Source organism: Gossypium hirsutum, chromosome D05 (assembly GCF_007990345.1).
Source record: "Gossypium hirsutum isolate 1008001.06 chromosome D05, Gossypium_hirsutum_v2.1, whole genome shotgun sequence".
In the NCBI taxonomy this organism is placed as follows: Eukaryota; Viridiplantae; Streptophyta; class Magnoliopsida; order Malvales; family Malvaceae; genus Gossypium; species Gossypium hirsutum.
This window is the reverse complement of record NC_053441.1, coordinates 24,791,111-24,810,802: the sequence shown is the minus strand read 5'-3', so window position 1 is coordinate 24,810,802 and position 19,692 is coordinate 24,791,111. Positions and strand designations below refer to the sequence as shown.

General features: G+C 35.1%; 2 protein-coding genes across 3 annotated transcripts; both read left to right on the top strand.

Moving 5' to 3' along the window:
* The first annotated feature begins 542 nt into the window (after positions 1 to 542).
* Positions 543 to 5,030, top strand: LOC107904983 (phospholipase D delta). The gene is made up of 10 exons (XM_016831525.2): positions 543 to 1,700; positions 1,895 to 2,011; positions 2,130 to 2,324; positions 2,515 to 2,793; positions 2,868 to 2,936; positions 3,103 to 3,247; positions 3,418 to 3,566; positions 3,685 to 3,858; positions 3,955 to 4,155; positions 4,335 to 5,030. Exons 1-10 carry the CDS (start codon positions 801 to 803, stop codon positions 4,626 to 4,628), a joined length of 2,523 nt encoding a protein of 840 aa, XP_016687014.1. The 5' UTR covers positions 543 to 800; the 3' UTR covers positions 4,629 to 5,030.
* A 1,477-nt stretch (positions 5,031 to 6,507) lies between these two features.
* LOC107904981 (probable alpha-amylase 2) lies at positions 6,508 to 10,623 on the top strand. Of its 2 annotated transcripts, none has more exons than XM_016831523.1 (13): positions 6,508 to 6,923; positions 7,027 to 7,113; positions 7,238 to 7,262; positions 7,767 to 7,804; positions 8,010 to 8,136; positions 8,225 to 8,451; positions 8,553 to 8,695; positions 8,794 to 8,906; positions 9,022 to 9,110; positions 9,288 to 9,410; positions 9,877 to 9,912; positions 10,005 to 10,103; positions 10,185 to 10,623. In XM_016831523.1, the coding sequence occupies exons 2-13, from the start codon at positions 7,096 to 7,098 to the stop codon at positions 10,377 to 10,379; spliced, it is 1,233 nt and encodes a 410-aa protein (XP_016687012.1). In that variant the 5' UTR covers positions 6,508 to 6,923; positions 7,027 to 7,095; the 3' UTR covers positions 10,380 to 10,623. The 2 variants fall into 2 exon arrangements, with proteins under 2 accessions (XP_016687012.1, XP_016687013.1); XM_016831524.2 differs by having other exon boundaries at positions 6,758 to 6,920.
* Positions 10,624 to 19,692: the final 9,069 nt, after the last annotated feature.

The window sequence follows — 19,692 nt, the reverse complement described above, 5'->3', positions numbered from 1 at the left end:
AAAGTAACCATCAGCTCATAGGATATCCATGGGACGAATTATGAATGAACGTCTCTCTTAACCTACAAACTTAGGCCCACAAATACTAGTTAATAAATTTGAATTCAACTTAAATTTAAGTGATCTCCAGACTTAAATGAAGACATGTTTTAATGGTGAATGTAGTGAAATATTTCTCATAAACTCCTAAAATAAATCTAAATGTACCAAAATTGATGTCTGAATAAAAGTCTTCAAAAATACTAATTACCAATGATCTGAAGAACTTGAAAGCATGATGAAGCATGCAAAACTAAGACTTAAAAAACGTGGGCTTTGGCGCTGCCACCTTGTGGCTGACAACAATGAAAATGTTAAAGCTCATCATTTCAAATAATGAATGGAAGATAAAATTGCAAACCTAAAATATAAATAGTCAAATGCCCCATACCCACACATTTATTAATGACATGCACGTGTATCTTTAAACAAAATTGTTCGGCATGAAGTAAAATGAAAAACATAATTAACAAAAGAAGAATTATAATATTAATAATTTTTTTTTAAAATTTTAAAAATCCGACAACTTCTCATTTTCTGTTTTGCCTTTGGTTGTCGCAGTTGGCTATGGTCGGAGAAAACAAACCGATTTGCGGGTTGTTGTTCTTCCGGTTATAGCCGATGCGAAGCAAAGAGAACAACAAAATCAACCAGAAAAAAACATACGTAAACCGACTTCAGGTTAAGACATTGTAGTTTTTACATTTATCAACTTAATTTTCAAATTGTCTTTCATTTAATTATTATTTTGATTTGATTCAATGTCGAGCGATACTCCAAATGCTGTTGTATGTCTGCATGGCGACCTTGAGTTGAAAATCATCGAAGCTCGATGCTTGCCAAACATGGATTTACTATCGGAGCGTCTCAGACGATGCTTCACGCCATTTGACCCATTTTCTAGACGAAAGAAGAACCATCGCCACCGTAAGATAATCACCAGCGACCCGTACGTAACGGTTTGCCTAGCCGGTGCCACAGTGGCGCGGACACGGGTGATTTCAAATTCTCAACACCCTGTTTGGAATGAGCGCTTCAAGATCCCCTTGGCCCACCCAACATCTCAATTCGAGTTCTACGTCAAGGACAATGATGTGTTCGGCGCTGATTTGATAGGGGTGGCAATCGTTCCAGCAGTTGAGGTCCTCAGAGGTGAAATAATCAGCGGCTGGTTCCCTATAATAAGCTCTTATGGAAAACCGCCAAAACCTGACTGCGCGGTTCACCTAGAGATGAAATTCATCAAATGCGAAGAAATGTCATTTTTCAAATACGGAATGGCGACAAACTCGAATGAATTTGGAATAAGAAACTGTTATTTCCCTGCACGACGCGGTGGTTCTGTTACTTTGTACCAAGACGCACACGTTATGCAATCGACATTACCACCAATTATGTTGGAGAATGGAACCGTGTTTAAGAATGAACCGTGTTGGGAAGACATTTGCCATGCGATTTTAGAAGCCCACCACATGGTTTACATTGTGGGATGGTCAGTTTTTCATGAGGTGAGGCTGGTGAGAGAGCCCACAAGGCCGCTGCCTAAAGGTGGGAGTTTGAGTTTAGGGGATTTGCTCAAGTACAAATCGGAAGAAGGGGTTAGAGTTCTGCTATTGGTTTGGGATGATAAGACCTCCCATAGCAAGTTCTTCATCAACACGGTATGCATTTTCTTCTATCTATTTTAATCTTTGTGGATATTCTCCCCAAATTATAAACAATTACTGATATAAACTTTTCAAAGTCATTGTCTTTCTAGTAGGAAATTTGTACCATTGCTCTTGTTTATTTTTAAAGTTTTTCTTTTTGTAGATTGTGTGAGCTTTTATATTCATTTTTTTATTTAATACGGCAGGCAGGACTGATGCAAACACATGATGAAGAAACTCGAAAGTTTTTCAAGCACTCTTCTGTTACATGTGTGTTGTCCCCTCGTTATGCCAGCAGTAAGCTTAGCATTTTCAAGCAACAGGCATGCTTTATGCTATGGTCCAGTTCTTATTGCATAATTGGAACTAATTCTTTCTACACAGAGGGATAATTATTGGGAACTGAAGGACGTACTGACTTTTGTGCTGCATGTGATCCAGGTTGTTGGAACCCTCTTTACGCACCATCAGAAATGTGTGATTGTGGATTCTCTAGCGTATGGAAATAATCGAAAGATTACTGCCTTTTTAGGAGGCTTGGACCTTTGCGACGGTCGCTACGATACACCTGAACATCGACTCTTTCGCGATCTTAATACTGTATATAGAGAGGATTTTCACAACCCCACATTTTCTGTGAGTATTTATTTTCATTGTTATTTGGTTTAATCTGTTAGATTGAAATTGGATTTGTGTTAGCCATATCAACTATTACAAACTCTACCTATACAAATTGATCTTGTGCAGTACATATGATCTTCAATTAGTTTGAAGAATCTTGACATCGATTGCTCTTACTGATTCTTATTTTTCTTTTAATTGCTAGGCAGGAATTAAGTGTCCCAGGGAACCGTGGCATGACTTACATTGTAAGGTTGAAGGACCAGCTGCTTATGATATTCTTAAGAACTTCGAGCAGCGTTGGAGGAAAGCTACGAAATGGGCCCAGCTTGGACGACGATTAAAAAGGGGTTGTAAGAATGAAGATGTTTTAATAAAGTTGGACCGAATTTCTTGGATACTAAGCCCTTCTGACACAATCTCACCGGATGATCCTGCACTATGGGTTTGCAGTGAAGTAGATCCAGAGAATTGGAACGTCCAGGTACTTACAACATGCCTCTTCAAGCAAGCTACATCATTTTGATCTAACCCTTTGTTGGTTCTGTAAATCGACAGGTTTTTCGGTCTATAGATTCAGGATCTGTGAAAGGGTTTCCTAAAGATGTTTATCAAGCAAATTCTGAGGTTTTAATTCTTACTTCTTTAGAATAAAGAAACATAAGTCTGTTATATTTGAACTAACCATTATCCTTCTTCTAGTTTGAGTTAGTAATAGACAATTTAAGTAATAGACAATTTAATTTTAATTTTCTCCAACATGGGATTGTTTAATTCTTTATTTTTCCTTCAGAATCTTGTTTGTGCAAAAAATCTGGTTATAGACAAGAGCATTCAGACAGCATACATCCAGGCAATTCGAGCTGCTCAACATTTCATATATATTGAGAACCAATATTTCATTGGATCATCATATGCTTGGCCATCTTACAAAGCAGGTTTTAGTAATATTTATTTTTCTGCATAATTTTCATCCTCGACCATTCAGAAATGGAGTATTATTGTGAATTTAACAACCGGTTTCAATTATCAAGAAAATTCGTGCTAGAGGATGTCTATTTTACTCGGTCTCAGTTCAATGTTATTAACTTGTTTCTGGTATTGTTAGGTGCTGATAATTTAATTCCTATGGAGTTGGCATTGAAGATTGCTAGTAAGATAAGAGCAAAAGAGAGATTTGCAGTTTATATTATTATACCAATGTGGCCTGAAGGCGTCCCTTCTTCAACATCTGTGCAAGAAATTCTCTTTTGGCAGGTCCTTTTTCTTTCCTTTTTCAAGGAATGATATAGATGATTGATTTGTAAGGTGATGTCTAGCCCTCGCTTGGATTTGGCATTGTATTATACCTTAGCTTAGTTATTTGATATTTCAGGGGCAGACAATTAAAATGATGTATGGAATCATAGCAAAAGAGTTGAAAGCTATGCGTATTGAGAATTCTCATCCACAAGACTATCTAAATTTCTATTGCCTTGGTAATCGGGAAGAAATTCCCTCAGACTATTCTTGGTCTAAGTCATGCCTATTATCTCCTACTGGTGATGCGGTAATCAAACAAGTTCTGTAGTTTATTAGAGCATGATTTGAATAGACCTTCAAACGGAGCTAAGCTAAGAACGTGAAGTTATAATTGTTATTTCAGGTTTCAACTTCACTAAGGTTCCAACGGTTTATGGTTTATGTACACGCAAAGGCAATGATAGTAGATGACGAGTACCTGATATTGGGGTCTGCCAATATAAATCAACGATCGATGGCTGGTTCAAGAGACACCGAGATAGCAATCGGTGCATGCCAACCCCATTATACATGGAGTCAAAAGAAGAGACAGCCGCGTGGTCAGGTTTGAACTTTTCATTCTTGCCACCTAATTTTGTATTTATACTTGGTTTTCCCTTGGGATGAACCAATATAAGGATCTTTTTTGCAATTCTCTTTCATGTGAAGGATCTTCACCTAATGTTGTTTTCCTTTTCTTCCTTCCTAATATTGGTGAAATGATGCTAATCAATTAACATGCAGGTCTATGGGTACAGAATGTCTCTATGGGCTGAACACATGCACATGGTGAACGATTTGTTTAATAAACCTGAAAATTCGGATTGTGTGAGGATGGTAAACAACATTGCTGAAGAAAATTGGAGAAGGTACTCGAAGAACAAGTTTACGATATTACAGGGGCACCTACTCAAATACCCGATTTCGGTAAATGGTAGTGGTATAGTAGGGCCCTTGTCTGGACATGAGACCTTTCCAGATGTAGGTGGCAAGGTCCTTGGATGTCGATCAACACTTCCAGATGCTCTTACCACGTAGGCTTCAATATTTTTCATTAGCGTCCAAATTGAGAGTGAAGAAGGGTAGACAAGGGTGGGGCAAGTCTACTTCTTCATATAGAACATAGTGCAGATTACGAAGGCAACATGGGTTAACATACGACTGCCTCGTCTAGTGGGTTAACACAAGAGTCCTTTTAGGCCAAAGGTTTTGTAGATGGAGAGAGGTGCTCTGTTTTTACAGCCATCAACGAGTGAAAAAGCAAGCCAAATATTTCTGATTTGATGGCACTCTATATTTATTTTTTGTTTCTTTTTGGGATGCCAAAAGCTAAAACAATTTGTTAGCTTTGAGATTATAGAGATTGTTTTGCAGGAAATTTAAATGATGTTACAACCAAAATGTACATGAATTCAAAGTAAATAAATAGATATTAAAATACAAGAGATCATAATTTTGGGTTCACTTGGCGCATAATTATCCCATCATTCTCGTTGTTTTTATTACTAAAAAAACTAGTAGAGTTGTAACAGTTGATACATTTGCAAAGTATTGTTTTGACATAGTCATTGTTAGAAATTTGAGTACAAATTTTATCAAGACAAAAATATAAAAATTCAAAAGGCTAGATAACACATATAATTATACTCATACATATCAGCGGGTAGCAAACCTTGGTCCCAAAAGAGGGCTGCCACCGCCCACATATATTACTCCTAGAGGGAGTATGCTTTCTCCTATTAAAATATTATTTTTTTGGTTAAATATTGTTCAATTGAGACTTTTGTTATTTTTCTATAAATAGAGAGTATGAGCTAAGTCAAATTATGCCATTCACCTAGAAATTACTCTGCCAAAATATAGCGAAATTATTCCACACGAAATAATTCTAAGTTTTCATTTCATGAATAGGACCCACACTCTAGCAAATTGAGGTGAAGATTAACAAAGAAGATCGTGAAGTTGAAAGTTGCGAATGATCTATTTTACTTATTCAAAAAACATAAGTATAATTCGAATAAGAATAGTTATTACTATAAATATAACAAAGATTCGATTTTAGAAATTCTTTTAAACTTTCCCTATCCTACAAATATGCTTTTCTAAACCGTATTTTTTCATTTGATCAATCGAGTAAGAATTTCATGGCTAACTTTGGCAGCTACAAAGTGGCGTCTAAAACTTCGACAAGTCTAATTCCAATCAAACAGAATCTAGAGGAAACCTTGTGAGGGTACGTCGAATGTTTCCAAACTGCAACTTAGGAGGTCAATTGGCTAAATGATGAATGGGCCATTCAAGCTTTCATTTCGAGAGCTAAGCGCATGCCACTTAGATACGTGCTAACTGGTGCACAACGAACTAGACTTTATCAACTCCATAAGGAAGTCATGAGGTAATTTGAACTAGAAAAGGCTCAGTTTGCTACGTAAAAAATTGAGCGGGCTAATAAGAATCGAAGAAAAGACAAATAGAGATGACCCGATAAAAAGTCAGACAAAACTAGCTAAACGAATGATAGTAGATTTGCCAAGGAACAACCTTCGTAGGAAAAAAATGAGAACCATTATGCTAACAGGAACGAATCATTTAAATAAATTTTCATACATCAATCTAGAGAAAAAAATATTTTATCACTTATATTTTATTTTAAATGATATATTTTAAATAATTAATTAAATGTTTATTTATAACTGGTCCAAAATATTATAGATTTGTAGTTTGATTTATCATTCACATGCTTTTTTTTTATATATATATAACTCATAGAAATTTTAAAAAAAAATCATTAAATGTGGAGGTTAATACGATCACATGCATTAGAAAACAAATATTTAAATTAGTAAATTAAAAAGAATTAAGCTGGTTATAACTATTGGGCATCCGAACCATCCAGCTAGCCATGACAGCCATGATAGCCATGCAAATATTTTAATGCTTGCGAGATTCCTTAACCTTCAAGGCTTCCTCTCAGATGTTGAAATCGAACTGACCTGACTCACCAACTCGTGCTGTCCCGCCCCTCCGCTGTTTGCCGTTGAAATTATATGAATATATGCTCTCTCATAATCCCGTTCCAAAAAAGTTGATTCCATTTCTATTAATTCATTACAGACCCTCCTCCACCCACCACTTCCCTTTCCTTCCTTTCTGCCAAATTCTGAAACATGTGGTGGTGAATGACGATTTCTATATTCCCTCCATCATTTCCCCTTCTTTTATTGCGTGGTTCCATTTCCCATTCTTCCTTCTTTTTATACCCCCACCCCTAAACTCCATACTATCTACGCTGCGATCGCCTGCAACTGCAACCTCACTTTTGCTTGCTTCGTAGTATACTCTCTTTTCTCCTTCCCTTCCCTGTTTAATTTCTTCATTCTTTTCTATGTTAACTGAATTTGAAGTTTATAAAACTTTTACTTGTTTGCGGATGCAGGGTAGCTCACACTGCACCATTTTCAGCACGATCCAGCGTCAAACTTAGGCCGCCACCTGTTGGCTTATTATGGGTAACACCAATAACGTAATTGCCTTCCGCCACTTCTTGTTCTTTTCCTTTTTTTTCTTTTTTTCCTTTTGAACATGCTTTCTTTTTTTTTTTTTTAAACTTAAAGCTATTATATACTATAATTTTCTCTGAAATGCAGGGTCCCGAGGAAAGCACTGATCTTGGTATGCTGTTCTTCTCCTTTGCTTATATGTTGCTTTTTTCTTTCTGTTATTTGGTTGTTTAATGTTTATCCTACTCTGAATTTATGATTTGGATTTTGGAGTTCCTGCTAGTCCTGGATTAGAGCTGGAATTGTTTAGTTTTCTTTTTTTTTCTTGTTCATATGCTTGTTTGTTTGTATATCAAGACAGCAAAACTAACAATATTAAGCTGATGAACATCTCGAATATAATATGCAGTGTCTTTCTTTTTAGTTATACTAATTGAACAGAAAAAAAAATGAAGCAATTTCAATTAAATTTGATAAGCAAGCATGGTCTACGACTTAAAGGCATTTATTTTGTGAATACTAACTTAGGGCCTATGAGGATTATTTTGTGCTACAATTGTATTAATGATGTTATCTTAACTCTTAAGATGAAGAACTGGTGGGTTTTGTTCCTTATCTAAAATGAGTTATAAAGTAGAAAACTGCTTCTAAAGTATGCTTTTGGATTTAATTTCAGGTGCAGTGTTGCGAAATGGAAGAGAAATCCTTTTGCAGGTAAAGGAGACAATTTTGGTCATTCTATTTTATAGGAACTTGGAGACTTTGTTGAGTTCATGAATGTTTAAAGGTTTTCTATGTGTGGACTGATATCATTACTCATCAGGAATGGTCTTCTCTGTTTCGAAGTTACCATGTCACTCTAAAGTAGAATATGGAATAGTTGCATAAAAACCCTCATATTTCTTTATTTGTTCAACAGGGTTTTAACTGGGAGTCTCACAAATATGACTGGTGGAGAAACTTAGAAAGGAAAGTTCCTGACATTGCAAAATCTGGGTTTACATCTGTATGGTTGCCACCAGCATCTAACTCCTTTTCACCTGAAGGTTAGAGGAAAATTTTCTTCAAAGCACAAACTAGTTTCTAGTCAATTATCCCAAATGTCTGATCAGCTATCCTCTTGTCTTATTACAGGGTACCTTCCCCAAAACCTTTATTCACTCAACTCTTCATATGGGTCTGAGCAGTTGTTGAAAGCATTACTCCAAAAACTAAAGCAGTACAAAGTTAGACCAATGGCTGACATAGTAATCAATCATCGTATTGGAACTACTAAAGGACATGGAGGAATGTATAACCGTTATGATGGAATTCCACTTGCGTGGAATGAACATGCTGTCACATCTTGTACTGGTGGACTGGTATAAAGCTATTCATAAAAGTCTCTTTGCTGCTTTACATCGTGTGCTGGCGGACATATACTGCAATGTAAGACTATTTTTTACCTCAAAATATATCTCAGGGTAACAAAAGCACTGGAGACAACTTCCATGGGGTTCCAAATATTGATCACAGCCAACATTTTGTTCGTAAGGACATCATAGGGTGGCTGAAGTGGTTACGTAGTGTTGGCTTCCAAGATTTTCGCTTTGATTTTGCAAGGGGGTAATAACAATGCTGCACTAGTATAGGTTATTGCTGCCTCTAAAAATTATCTGCTTTTCATCACATTGTATTCATATTGCTGCACTGTTTTGCCTCAGTTACTCAGCAAAATATGTCAAAGAATACATTGAAGGAGCAAAGCCTATATTTTCTGTCGGAGAATATTGGGATTCTTGCAACTATAATGGACATGGATTAGACTATAACCAAGGTAATACGCTTGATCTGTTTTTCATACCTGAGATCTTCTGTAAAAGATATCCGGCTTGGTTTTCTTTGATAAATCTATCCATATATTTACATTGTATTTACAACCTTTACTGCAGATAGCCATAGACAAAGGATCGTTAATTGGATTGATGCCACGGGACAGCTCTCGGCTGCATTTGACTTCACAACCAAGGGAATTCTTCAGGCATGATCCAAAACATAATATTACTTTGTACCAAGAGAAAGGAACCGCGTTTCAGTCTATTGTGGCACCATATTCATTCTCCTGATGTTTTTTATGTCATAATCTTCAAAGGAACTGAGATATTTATGTTTTTTTTTTTCAGTTTCTTTTGGAATTTACTTATTTGTAACTTTGCAGGAAGCTGTAAAAGGGCAGTTCTGGCGTCTGCGTGACCCTCAAGGAAAGCCACCAGGTGTAATGGGGTGGTGGCCCTCAAGGGCTGTCACATTTATCGATAACCATGACACAGGCTCAACACAGGTACAACAAATTTCTTGATGCTGCAAGTAATTCTTGCATACGATGATTGTCAGGGTAACATAGAAGCAAGTAATTCTTGCATAATGACATGATATGCTTTTTCAAGTCTTGATTTGGGATCCCACTTTTTTAAAGTTTGCTTTAGCTGGGCTGTATTTTGGTCTATTTTAACTGACTTGAAATGATGCCCTTCCAATTTTGAAAAACATCTACAGTCCAAAGAAAACACGTAAATAATCTTTACATGCTTTTGCTTAAATAGATTCACAGTTCTGAGAAATCTTAAAAGTATGAAAGTGTAGAAATACCAATCTGGTACTTCACTCCTTGAAGCGATAAGCCTGAATTGGTAGTAAGATATTCTTTGTGCTAAATGTTTGAAGTAAGAAGTATTTATGGTAAATTTCAAAACCTGTATCTTCCCAATCTGGAATCTAATCACTTGTCAATCGTTTTATTCTTGCAGACTCATTGGCCTTTCCCCTCAAATCATATTATGGAGGTATGAGCTGATGTGCATCATAATTGCCCGTGAACTAGTTCCTGATATATATAAATACAGTGCATGACTCCATGCGTTCCTACTTCCTACAGGGTTATGCATACATACTTACACATCCAGGAATACCAACAGTTTTTTACGACCACTTTTATGACTGGGGCAATTCCATTCACGAGCAAATTGTTAAATTGGTACGATACGCAACACGACCATGAATTTCCAGGAAAACATTTTCCACTGAATGTTTAAAGATTTCGTACGCGTGTATGCAGATGGACATTCGAAGGCGTCAAGATATTCACAGCCGGTCATCTGTCAGAATTCTGGAGTCCCAACACAACCTGTATTCTGCAATTATTGCAGAAAAACTATGCATGAAGATTGGGGATGGTTCATGGTGTCCAACTGGCAGAGAGTGGGCACTTGCAACCAGCGGACATAGATATGCAGTGTGGCAAAAGCAATGATTCGTCAACCTTATTTCCTTCCTTTCATTGTTAAATCCCTTTGGTAATGGGGAATAGGTGCAAGGCATCCCACTATAGCAATCAAGCATGATGGCTACTACTTACTTTTTACATTAAATAAAGCCATTCCATCTCCAAATCTGCATTGGAAAGTATTATTGGTGATCCTTAATTTGTATGCCCCCGATAATTAGTGACTACATTTACCATCAATAAAATTATAGAGCATCTTTAACTTGTGTTACATTTTTTTTCCTGATGTTGACACGCATCTATTCAAGCATGAAAGTAATCATAAAATTCTTGTAAAAGACAAGGCAAATGGCATGGAAGTTAGGTCCCATAGAATGTGAGAAAGTGAGAGAAATGTATTATATCAGACAAATTGATGTACAAGTTCAAATTAGGCTGCAGAAAGCACCAGCAAATGATAAGGAAACCCTGTATACATATAATATAATATTAAAAAAAATGCTGATCTTTTCACTTAGAAATGATTATATGGATCTAACCCTGCATATAAACTTAATTTATTAGACCTAATGACAAGCGATAGATGAAACTACTCCATGCTTGCTTATACTAGTTGAGCTGAGATGTGCATCTTATGAATGGGCTCCAACAACTAGGGAATGCTAGATTGATATCTACACATGCATATAGATAGATGTATATATATGAATGTATGTATGTATGCATGTATATTTGGAGTATTTTGACCAATCTATGGATGAGTAGCAGGTAAGAGGCAGCTTAAAAGTGAGATGTGGAGTAGAGTCCGAGTCACATGGCAATAGAGCTGGAAAGAAACTCACTTGTATCATCAATCATGACCATATATATATAAATATATGGTCATCGCCACCATCATTCATGTTTTTGAAACTAAATAACATAAAAATACAAAGAAAAATTCCTTCCCCACCAAATATTCCTCTGTCTAACACAACATGACAACTTTCTGCAATATTTTATGGGTTGCCTTGCCTGCCTAACAACCGTTGTCCCATTCACAACATATCACTATCCTTCCTCTCTCTCTCCCTCACGTGACATACACTGCATCAAAATCTGTCCATCATCCAAAAACTATTCTTAAATATAAATTCACATCTCTTTAATATCTGCAATTTCTTTATCTATATGTTTGCAATCTCAAAAAAAGAAAACCCTTTCTTTTTTCCTTTAAATTTCCCATTTTGAATTATCTCAATCATTTCATCACCTTCTGTAGCTTTATCCAATGTTTTCCCTTCGAACTCAACTCAGCTCCATTTTTGGATAAACCTGCAACCCAATGTCAGAAGATGAGACTACCAACTTTTGCCTACATACTGCATACATATACATTCATTTGTATAGTATATAATGTAAAGATTCCAACTACTTATACCATTATAAACAAAAAAAAGGTAGGGCAACATGTTCACAAGAAAAAAAAGAATAATAATGATGAGGTGCATGAGAAAGTATGATAATTGCATGAGAATTGAGAGGTGGTCCGCATGCATCAAAAGTGAATTGAAGGGTTTTAGCTTTGCTTTGCTACAGCCAATAATCATGGATGCATGGCCTCAAAAAGATAACATATATGTGCTTTTATTAATTTATGGTAAAAGGAATATGAAATTAATTAGTACTATAGTGTTAATAACTTTATATTATTTATGAACTGATTTTTTCGTCTCTCTCTCTTTTTTTAATGGAATTTTGTTTTGTTGTCTCACTTCAGTGATCCAAATTATCATATATAAAAATCATAGCTATACAGATGCATTTCTTTCACTAAAACTAAAAATATAATGAAATTAACGCCTGAAAAAACCATAAAGAAGAAGATTTATTTTGTTATAGAAAGGCATGGGTTTTGAGTATATAAAAATTTATGTAATAAATAGATTTATAAAAAAAAATAATGAGGGTTTATAGATAGATAATAATAAAAGTAATGATTTAATTTGTCAAAAAAGGCATGGGATTCGAGTATATTCTCACTTTCTTGTGTCCTCTGAGAAGCAATGTGAGCATTCTAGAATATAATGGCCACTATACATGCAAATTGCCCTACACTGCAAAAGACTTTAGGATTCCATTTTAGCTATGGTGAAATGGAATTTTTAAAGAATATTCTTTAATGGAATTTTGAATGTGCTTATATAACATTTAATGAGATGGATTTACTCACATTAAATCTCCATTTCAGCACAGTCGCACGTCTCGTTGAAGCTTTAGCTTGCTTATAGGGGTAATAGACAGAAATTATGCTACTATAAGTCTTAATCTTCAAACTGCACCCTGAAATGGCAATTCAATGAAATAATTAGACGCTTTGGTATTACTTTTACATCTTTTTGGGCACCCAGCTGCAATTTGCAAAAACGGATCCCATTGTCCCCACAATCGCACCCTAGAGAGGAAAGCAAAAGTATAAGAGAATAAAAGTTGACACTTGAAATAGCACAGAGAGCAGGGAACAAAGCACATCAACTTTTTTCCCCATCAGAAGCTTGTATTGAGGCATTCAACTAAGGGAGAATGGAAAGTTATTTCTGTTTCTTCATTTTCTAACGTCGAAATTTTGACATGTTATCAAGTTTTCAATAATGCTTTTTGGATATGGCGTTTGAGTGACGGTTCAACGCATTATCATGTATATGTGTAGTTTACAGCTACGGTGCACAGCTGGTATACTTAATGGCTGGATTGAGCAGTATTCGCCATCTAACTTGCAAATTGTTTTTTTTCCCCGATAAAATGCTAATCGCAAGAACTATGAATAGTATATACACTAATGGAAATGTAAAGAAATTACCGGTTACCACTAGATAAGATTGGTTTTTTTTTTTTAAATCAATTTCGAGTCAAGACGAGTTCTTATTTCGAATATACTTATATATAACATTATTGATGAGGAGTATCAATAAAGGAGGAGAATGGTGGTGATGCAAAGGGACTCGATTCATTTAAACAGACCAAGAGTAAAAGAAAGACAAGAGGAGGAAGAAAGTTGCTATGAAGGTAAGGAAGGTTGAATGCAGGAAGCAAGTACTCAAGGATGATATTGAGGAAGAATATCTCTTTCTCTTCGTTGTGGAGGGTACTTATTGGAGGAGGAGCCCTTATTTGATAGTGGTGACGTGGCCAGGTGGTTGCCATCACAGAGTGCATGGGAGACGTATTGTAACACCTCGTAGACAGGCTTGGAAGTTTTGGCCTCGCAAGTGAAAGGTTCGCTAGTGTCCTGGCGAACTAGGTGTTCGCCAAGGTTTTGGCGAGTTGGGGGTTCGCCAAAAAAATATTAGCAAGGGGATTTGCCAATAGCAGTGTATGCCTAAAGATGTGGTAAAGGGTTCGTCAGATCCATTACCAAGTTAGGTTCGCAAGTTTCTCTATGAGGTAGGTCTGCTAATGTGATGGTGAGCTGGTGTTCACCAGTCTTGTTGCAAACTGGGGTTCGATAATCAAAGATACAATTAGACTCAAATTAGGAAATAAAGATTTAGTGTATCTAAGAATACTTTACATGCAAGTAATAACTTTCCTAAGTCAAGTAGGGTATCCAAAGATTTTCAGGACTCTTAGGTCTATAAATACGACCTTTAATTCTATGAATTCTTCACTGAATATTCTGTTGTCAAAGTTTCTATTCTAAATTCAGTTTGTAGCTATCAAGGTAAGTTTCTATCTTGTTGAGTATGACTATCCAGGTTCGCATTGCATGAATTTTGTATGTCTTGTTCTGCTTAAGTAATATGTGTGTGTTTGTTGCGAATCAGCTGAACCATCTACCAGCAAAGATAAAGGCAAAGCTAAACTTGTTTAAGTTTCTCCGTTTTTCGATGAGTGGTCTAGAATTATTTGGAGTATGTTAACTGCTATGTTGTTTAGTTTATACTGATATATTTTTTTTAAGAATCATGTTTTCGAAACAAGTTTCAAAGGTAAGTTTTTTGAAAAGACATGTTTTAAAGTTATGAACCTCTGTTTTCAAATATGGTATGAAAAATATGATCTTTAAAGCAAAATTTTATGCAAGCTCCTATGCAAGCTAAGTTTTTAAAGAACCTCTATTTTCAGTGACAAGCTGTGTATCATCGAAGCTCCCCACACGAGCTTAAGTGACAAGCTGTGTATTAGTAAAGCTCCACATGCGAGCTTAAATAATTGTGCTCCTCAGTGAGTCTAGCTTTATATGTGAGCTAATGTGATTTGTCTCAAAGTGCGTGCTCCTCTACGAGCAAGGTTGGATTATATCCAATGAGACAAAGTGACAAACCAATCTTGTAAGACAGACTCTGTTCATAAGTGATAATGCTCCTCAATGAGCTCAGCTCTATGCGAGCTAGTGTGATATGTCTCAAAGTGTATGCTCCTTTGCGAGTTTAGTTGGATTATATCCAACCAGACAAAGTGACGAGCCAGTCTTACGACCTAGGGCAGACTTTGCTCGTAAGTGTGAACTGGTCTTGCGACCTAAGGCAGACCTCATTCAAAGAAAAGGTTTTTCCAAAAAGTGCAAGCTAACTTCGCGATTTTAGGGTGAACCTAAACTCAATTTTCAAAGGTTTTTTGATAAATGAAATAGGCCTCACAATTTTAAGGCTAGTCACGCCAAGTATGTTTTAAGAAAAGGCTAATGAGTTTTTAAAACTGTTTTCCACAGTTATGTTTTCTGACAGAATGTGCGAACTGGGTCTCACAACCTCACCTGCGAACCCAACACACGAAACGTTTTCAAGACTAAAGTTTCTTTAAAAAAAATTTGTTTCTAAAACATATCCTAACGTTTTTTATTTTTCGCTGAGTTCACAATGAACTCACCCACTCCTCTCTTACTTCTTTTCAGGTAAGTAGGTCGCAAATTAGCATTGGCAAGGTCGATGATGTGGCGAGGTACACTTCTAAGCAGATGTTGGCGAACCTGGGTCAAAGGCGATGAGATTATTGTTATGGGTTTAGAATTAAATGTTATATTTCTAAATTTATGAATATGACAATATTATTTGAAGTTTAGATTATTTAGTTACGTTTAAATTCTCAGTACATTGATTTGCGAACCATGTTTAAAGTACTTGTTATTTCATAAATAAAGTGAATTATTATTTTATTACATACGAACCATGTTGAAAAATTTTAACGTTTCGACAGTTAATTAATTAAAAAGGACTAAACTGAAAAATGTGTAAAATTTGCAAATTATAATAAAGTGACTAAATGGCTTGATTAATAAATAAAGAAGGACCTAAATAGAAATTATGCCTAAATGAAAATATGAGGTGGCATAACATGGAAAAAATAATAAAATAAAGCCATTAATGGCAAAATTGTAATTAAATTGAAATTAAAAAATAAGTGAAATTAGAAAGTTTCTAGGCAATTCTTTATTCTTCTCCCAATTTTCGATTCAAAAATAGACATGGGAGAGATCCTTAAGGTGGTTCTTCAATTTTGCTTCATGTGAGTTCAATTCTTACTCATTTCTAGTAATTTTTATATTTTTGAGATTGTTACAATTAGGTTCAACTAAATCTTACTCTAGTTTTTTATTTTGTTAAATATTTTTAATGTTTCCATTGATGAATCTATATGATTTTAGTTATTAAATGATGAATTTACGATGTTGGTTGATATTTAAAAGTATTTTATTAAGTAATTTTGATGAATTTTTTATTAGGGACTAATTTGTTGAAATAGTAGAAATACAAGGGTTTGTTGTGAAATTATTGAAAAAATGGGTTATATTGAATGCCATGAATATTCTTCTAGCATGATTTTGCATTAAAATGGTTAATTTGCATGATTTGGGCTCAGGGACTAAATTGAATAAAAGTAAAATTTTAGGGGCAATTTTGTAAAAATGTCAAAAATGACCAATTTGCATGAAATAATTTTTTTATTATTTAAATTAATAAATTGAATGAAATATTAATTTAGATCAAGATTGAGTGAAAAATCGAGGGAAATGGAAAATTACCAAAATGCCCTTGTATCTTGGTATTTCTGCAATTTAGCCTGGTAAGTTCATATGGTTAAACTTTCATGAGTATTTGTTAATTTAAGAATGATATAATGTATTTATTCATATTTTGTTGTTGAAATTAAGATTATTGTCAAAGTATGAAAATTGAATTGAATGTTTAAAATAAGTAAAACGCGAGATTGAGTACGATCGTTTCGTGGCAAAGAATGATTTGATGGATAAGACCATGGTTGGACCATGACAATGTTTAAATGTAAGACCATAGTTGGGCTATGGCATTTTAATGAAAAGATCATAATTGGATTATGGCACCTTGAACGTAAGACCATGGTTGGACCATAACAATATATATATGTAAGGCCATAGCTGGGCTATGGCATTCTAATGATAAGACCATAACTGGGTTATGACACCTTGAACGTAAGGTCATGGTTAGACCGTGGCAGTATATATATATGTAAGACCATAGTTAGGCTATAGCATTCTGATGATAAGACATTAACTGGGTTATAGCACTATGAGCGTAAGACCATGGCAGTGTTTATATGTAAGACCATAGCTGGGCTATGGCATTCTGATGATAAGACCATAACTGGGTTATGGCACTATCAACATAAGACCATGTTTGGACCATGACAGTGTTTATATGTAAGACCATAGCTAGGCTATGGCATTTTGATGATAAGACCATAACTGGGTTATGGCACTATCAACATAAGACCATGTTTGGACCATGACAGTGTTTATATGTAAGACCATAGCTAGGCTATGACATTTTAATGATAAGACCATAACTGGGTTATGACACTATGAACGTAAGACCATGTTTGGACCATGGCAGTGTTTATATGTAAAACCATAGCTAGGCTATGACATTCTGATGATAAGACCATAACTGGGTTATGACACTATGAACGTAAGACCATGTTTGGACCATGGCAGTGTTTATATGTAAAACCATAGCTAGGCTATGACATTCTGATGATAAGACCATAACTGATTTATGGCACTACGAATGTAAATAATGAATTGACGGTAAATTACCCAAGTAAACTGAGGTTTAACATTTGTTGCGAATTTTCGTGTTTACTTTCTGTTTAGCTCTCATGAGCTTCTATTCAGCCTTTGGGCTTCTGAAAACAATGTACTCATATCCGTAAGTTGTTCTTCGAATGGTAAAATAACAGGAGTTGTTTTTGGATGATATATGTATATGAAGAAATAGTAAAAGAATGATATGTGTCATGATATATATATCAATATCTTGATATGTTGATATGTTGATACATGGAAATTATGTAAGTTGTGATGAGTAATAAACTCAAGTGTGATATGTTGATAAAATAAGTTTATCAATGTTGAATTTATATGAAATATGTTCAAGTATGCTAACAAGTGTTGTTGTTGACACTTAGACAAGTGCCAAGTTACTTGTTAAATGGTAATATGTTTATTATATGATGCATTGAAAGGGTAATTGCTCAAATGAAAATATACTTGTGCTCATGAAAGAGTGGTAAGTTTTTAGTTATGCAATTTCTTATAACATGAGTTATCGTGTGATTAATTCGAAGAAGGTCTATGTTTAAATGCACTAGCTTGTATCTATGGTTGAATGATATGCTTATAACTGGTGTGTAATGCATATGGAATGAGTGTGAAAAGTAAAGAAACGCAAATGAAAATAAGGAAATTTTGGAAGAGTTAAAGTTGTTTAAAATCCTACTATGCTAGGAATATTATGTATAAGTGATACTGTAGATTTATTCACTTAGTGAGTTGTTAAATATAACTTCATGAGTATTGTGGTAGCAATACTAGATTATTCTTGATAAGTATAAATTTCATATTTGAAAAGGAAGTATTATGATTAAAGTTTATACGAGCTTACTAAGCATTCGTTGCTTATGTATTTGTTTTCTTCTACTTTTCAGATTATCTAAAGCTCGATTGGGTTGGAAGCTTGTCAGAGATATATCACACTATCCTTTGGTTCTATCGGTATTTTCGAATGTTTTGATTTTGGTTATAATGACATGTATAGGTATTTATATGTAGTGTGTTGAGTTTAGCCACTTATTTTGGCTTGTTTTGAATGTTTAATTATGACTTGTTGATATATGTAATGTTGATTGTAGATAGACACAAAATTGGGTGAGAAGTATGGCTTGTAAAATGGCCTATTTTCGTTCACACAGGCAGAGACACGGGCATGTGTCCCCTACTTCTAAGAAAATTTTTGAAATTTTGGGAAAAATTCCCTAAGTACCTGGTTTAGTCTTGATTTACTTCTAAGGTGAATATTGACCCTCGAAGGTCCATCCAAGAGACAATATGAGTGTTATATAATTGATTCTTAATATATGTAACAAAAGTTGGGAAATGTCCATATTTAATTCATAAAGTTCGGTAATACTCTGTAACCCTGTTCCGGTAACGGATGAGGGTTAGGGGTGTTACACTACTCATATTTAACGAACTTGTTCCTTTGTATGTAATACTATGATATCTCATGTGCTTTGCGAACTTAGTTTGATTGTTGCTAAGTAAACTCTTATATTATGTGATTTCATGCGAAGTCTGATAAGTATGCAAGCCTATGCCTTAAATTGAACTATGAATTTATATGTTTTCTTGTTATGCGAACTATGTTGTTGTTTGAAAAGTCTAAGTTGTGTTGCGAACTCTTAAATATATTGTAATGAAGCATGCGAACCTACTTATGTTTGTTTGTGAAGCTTGTATGTTTGCTTTTTGTTATCGCTATTGTGTTTTAAGTTAGCGCAACTTTTGTTAAGACTTAAGTGGTGTGTTGGAGGTTAGGTTAGAATTCAACGAAGAGTCATTTCGGTGGCTAATGTAATTTGCTAAATTTGAGCCGAAACTTCTAAACTGAGTTCGTGTTACACGTATGTAATAGGGCATACTTTATAATTACATAAAAGCAATACAAAATTGTCTTATTCAAGTAGACCCCAAAAATCCTTAGAATGATTGTTCACACTAAAAGCAGGTGGCCTGATTGTAGTAGCAAGTGGCTTGGGAATGTTCTTGCTATCAATGAGTGATCTCATGGGAGGTGACTTGTCCGGGAGGTTAGGCAATCAATGACTATTCGAAGTATAGAGGGTGAAGAGTCATTTATAGATGCTTTTTCGATGCTCTCTTAGACTGCCACATGTCCAACCCAAGTGAGTATAACAATAGTCCCTCTTAGTCAAAAAGTAGGTTACAAAGTCACCTATCTTTAGATATTCCTACTAGTAAGTTGCACGGGAGGGGAAACAAATAAGAGGTGCAAATGGCTCTGGAGCTGGAAATGAATAAAATCAC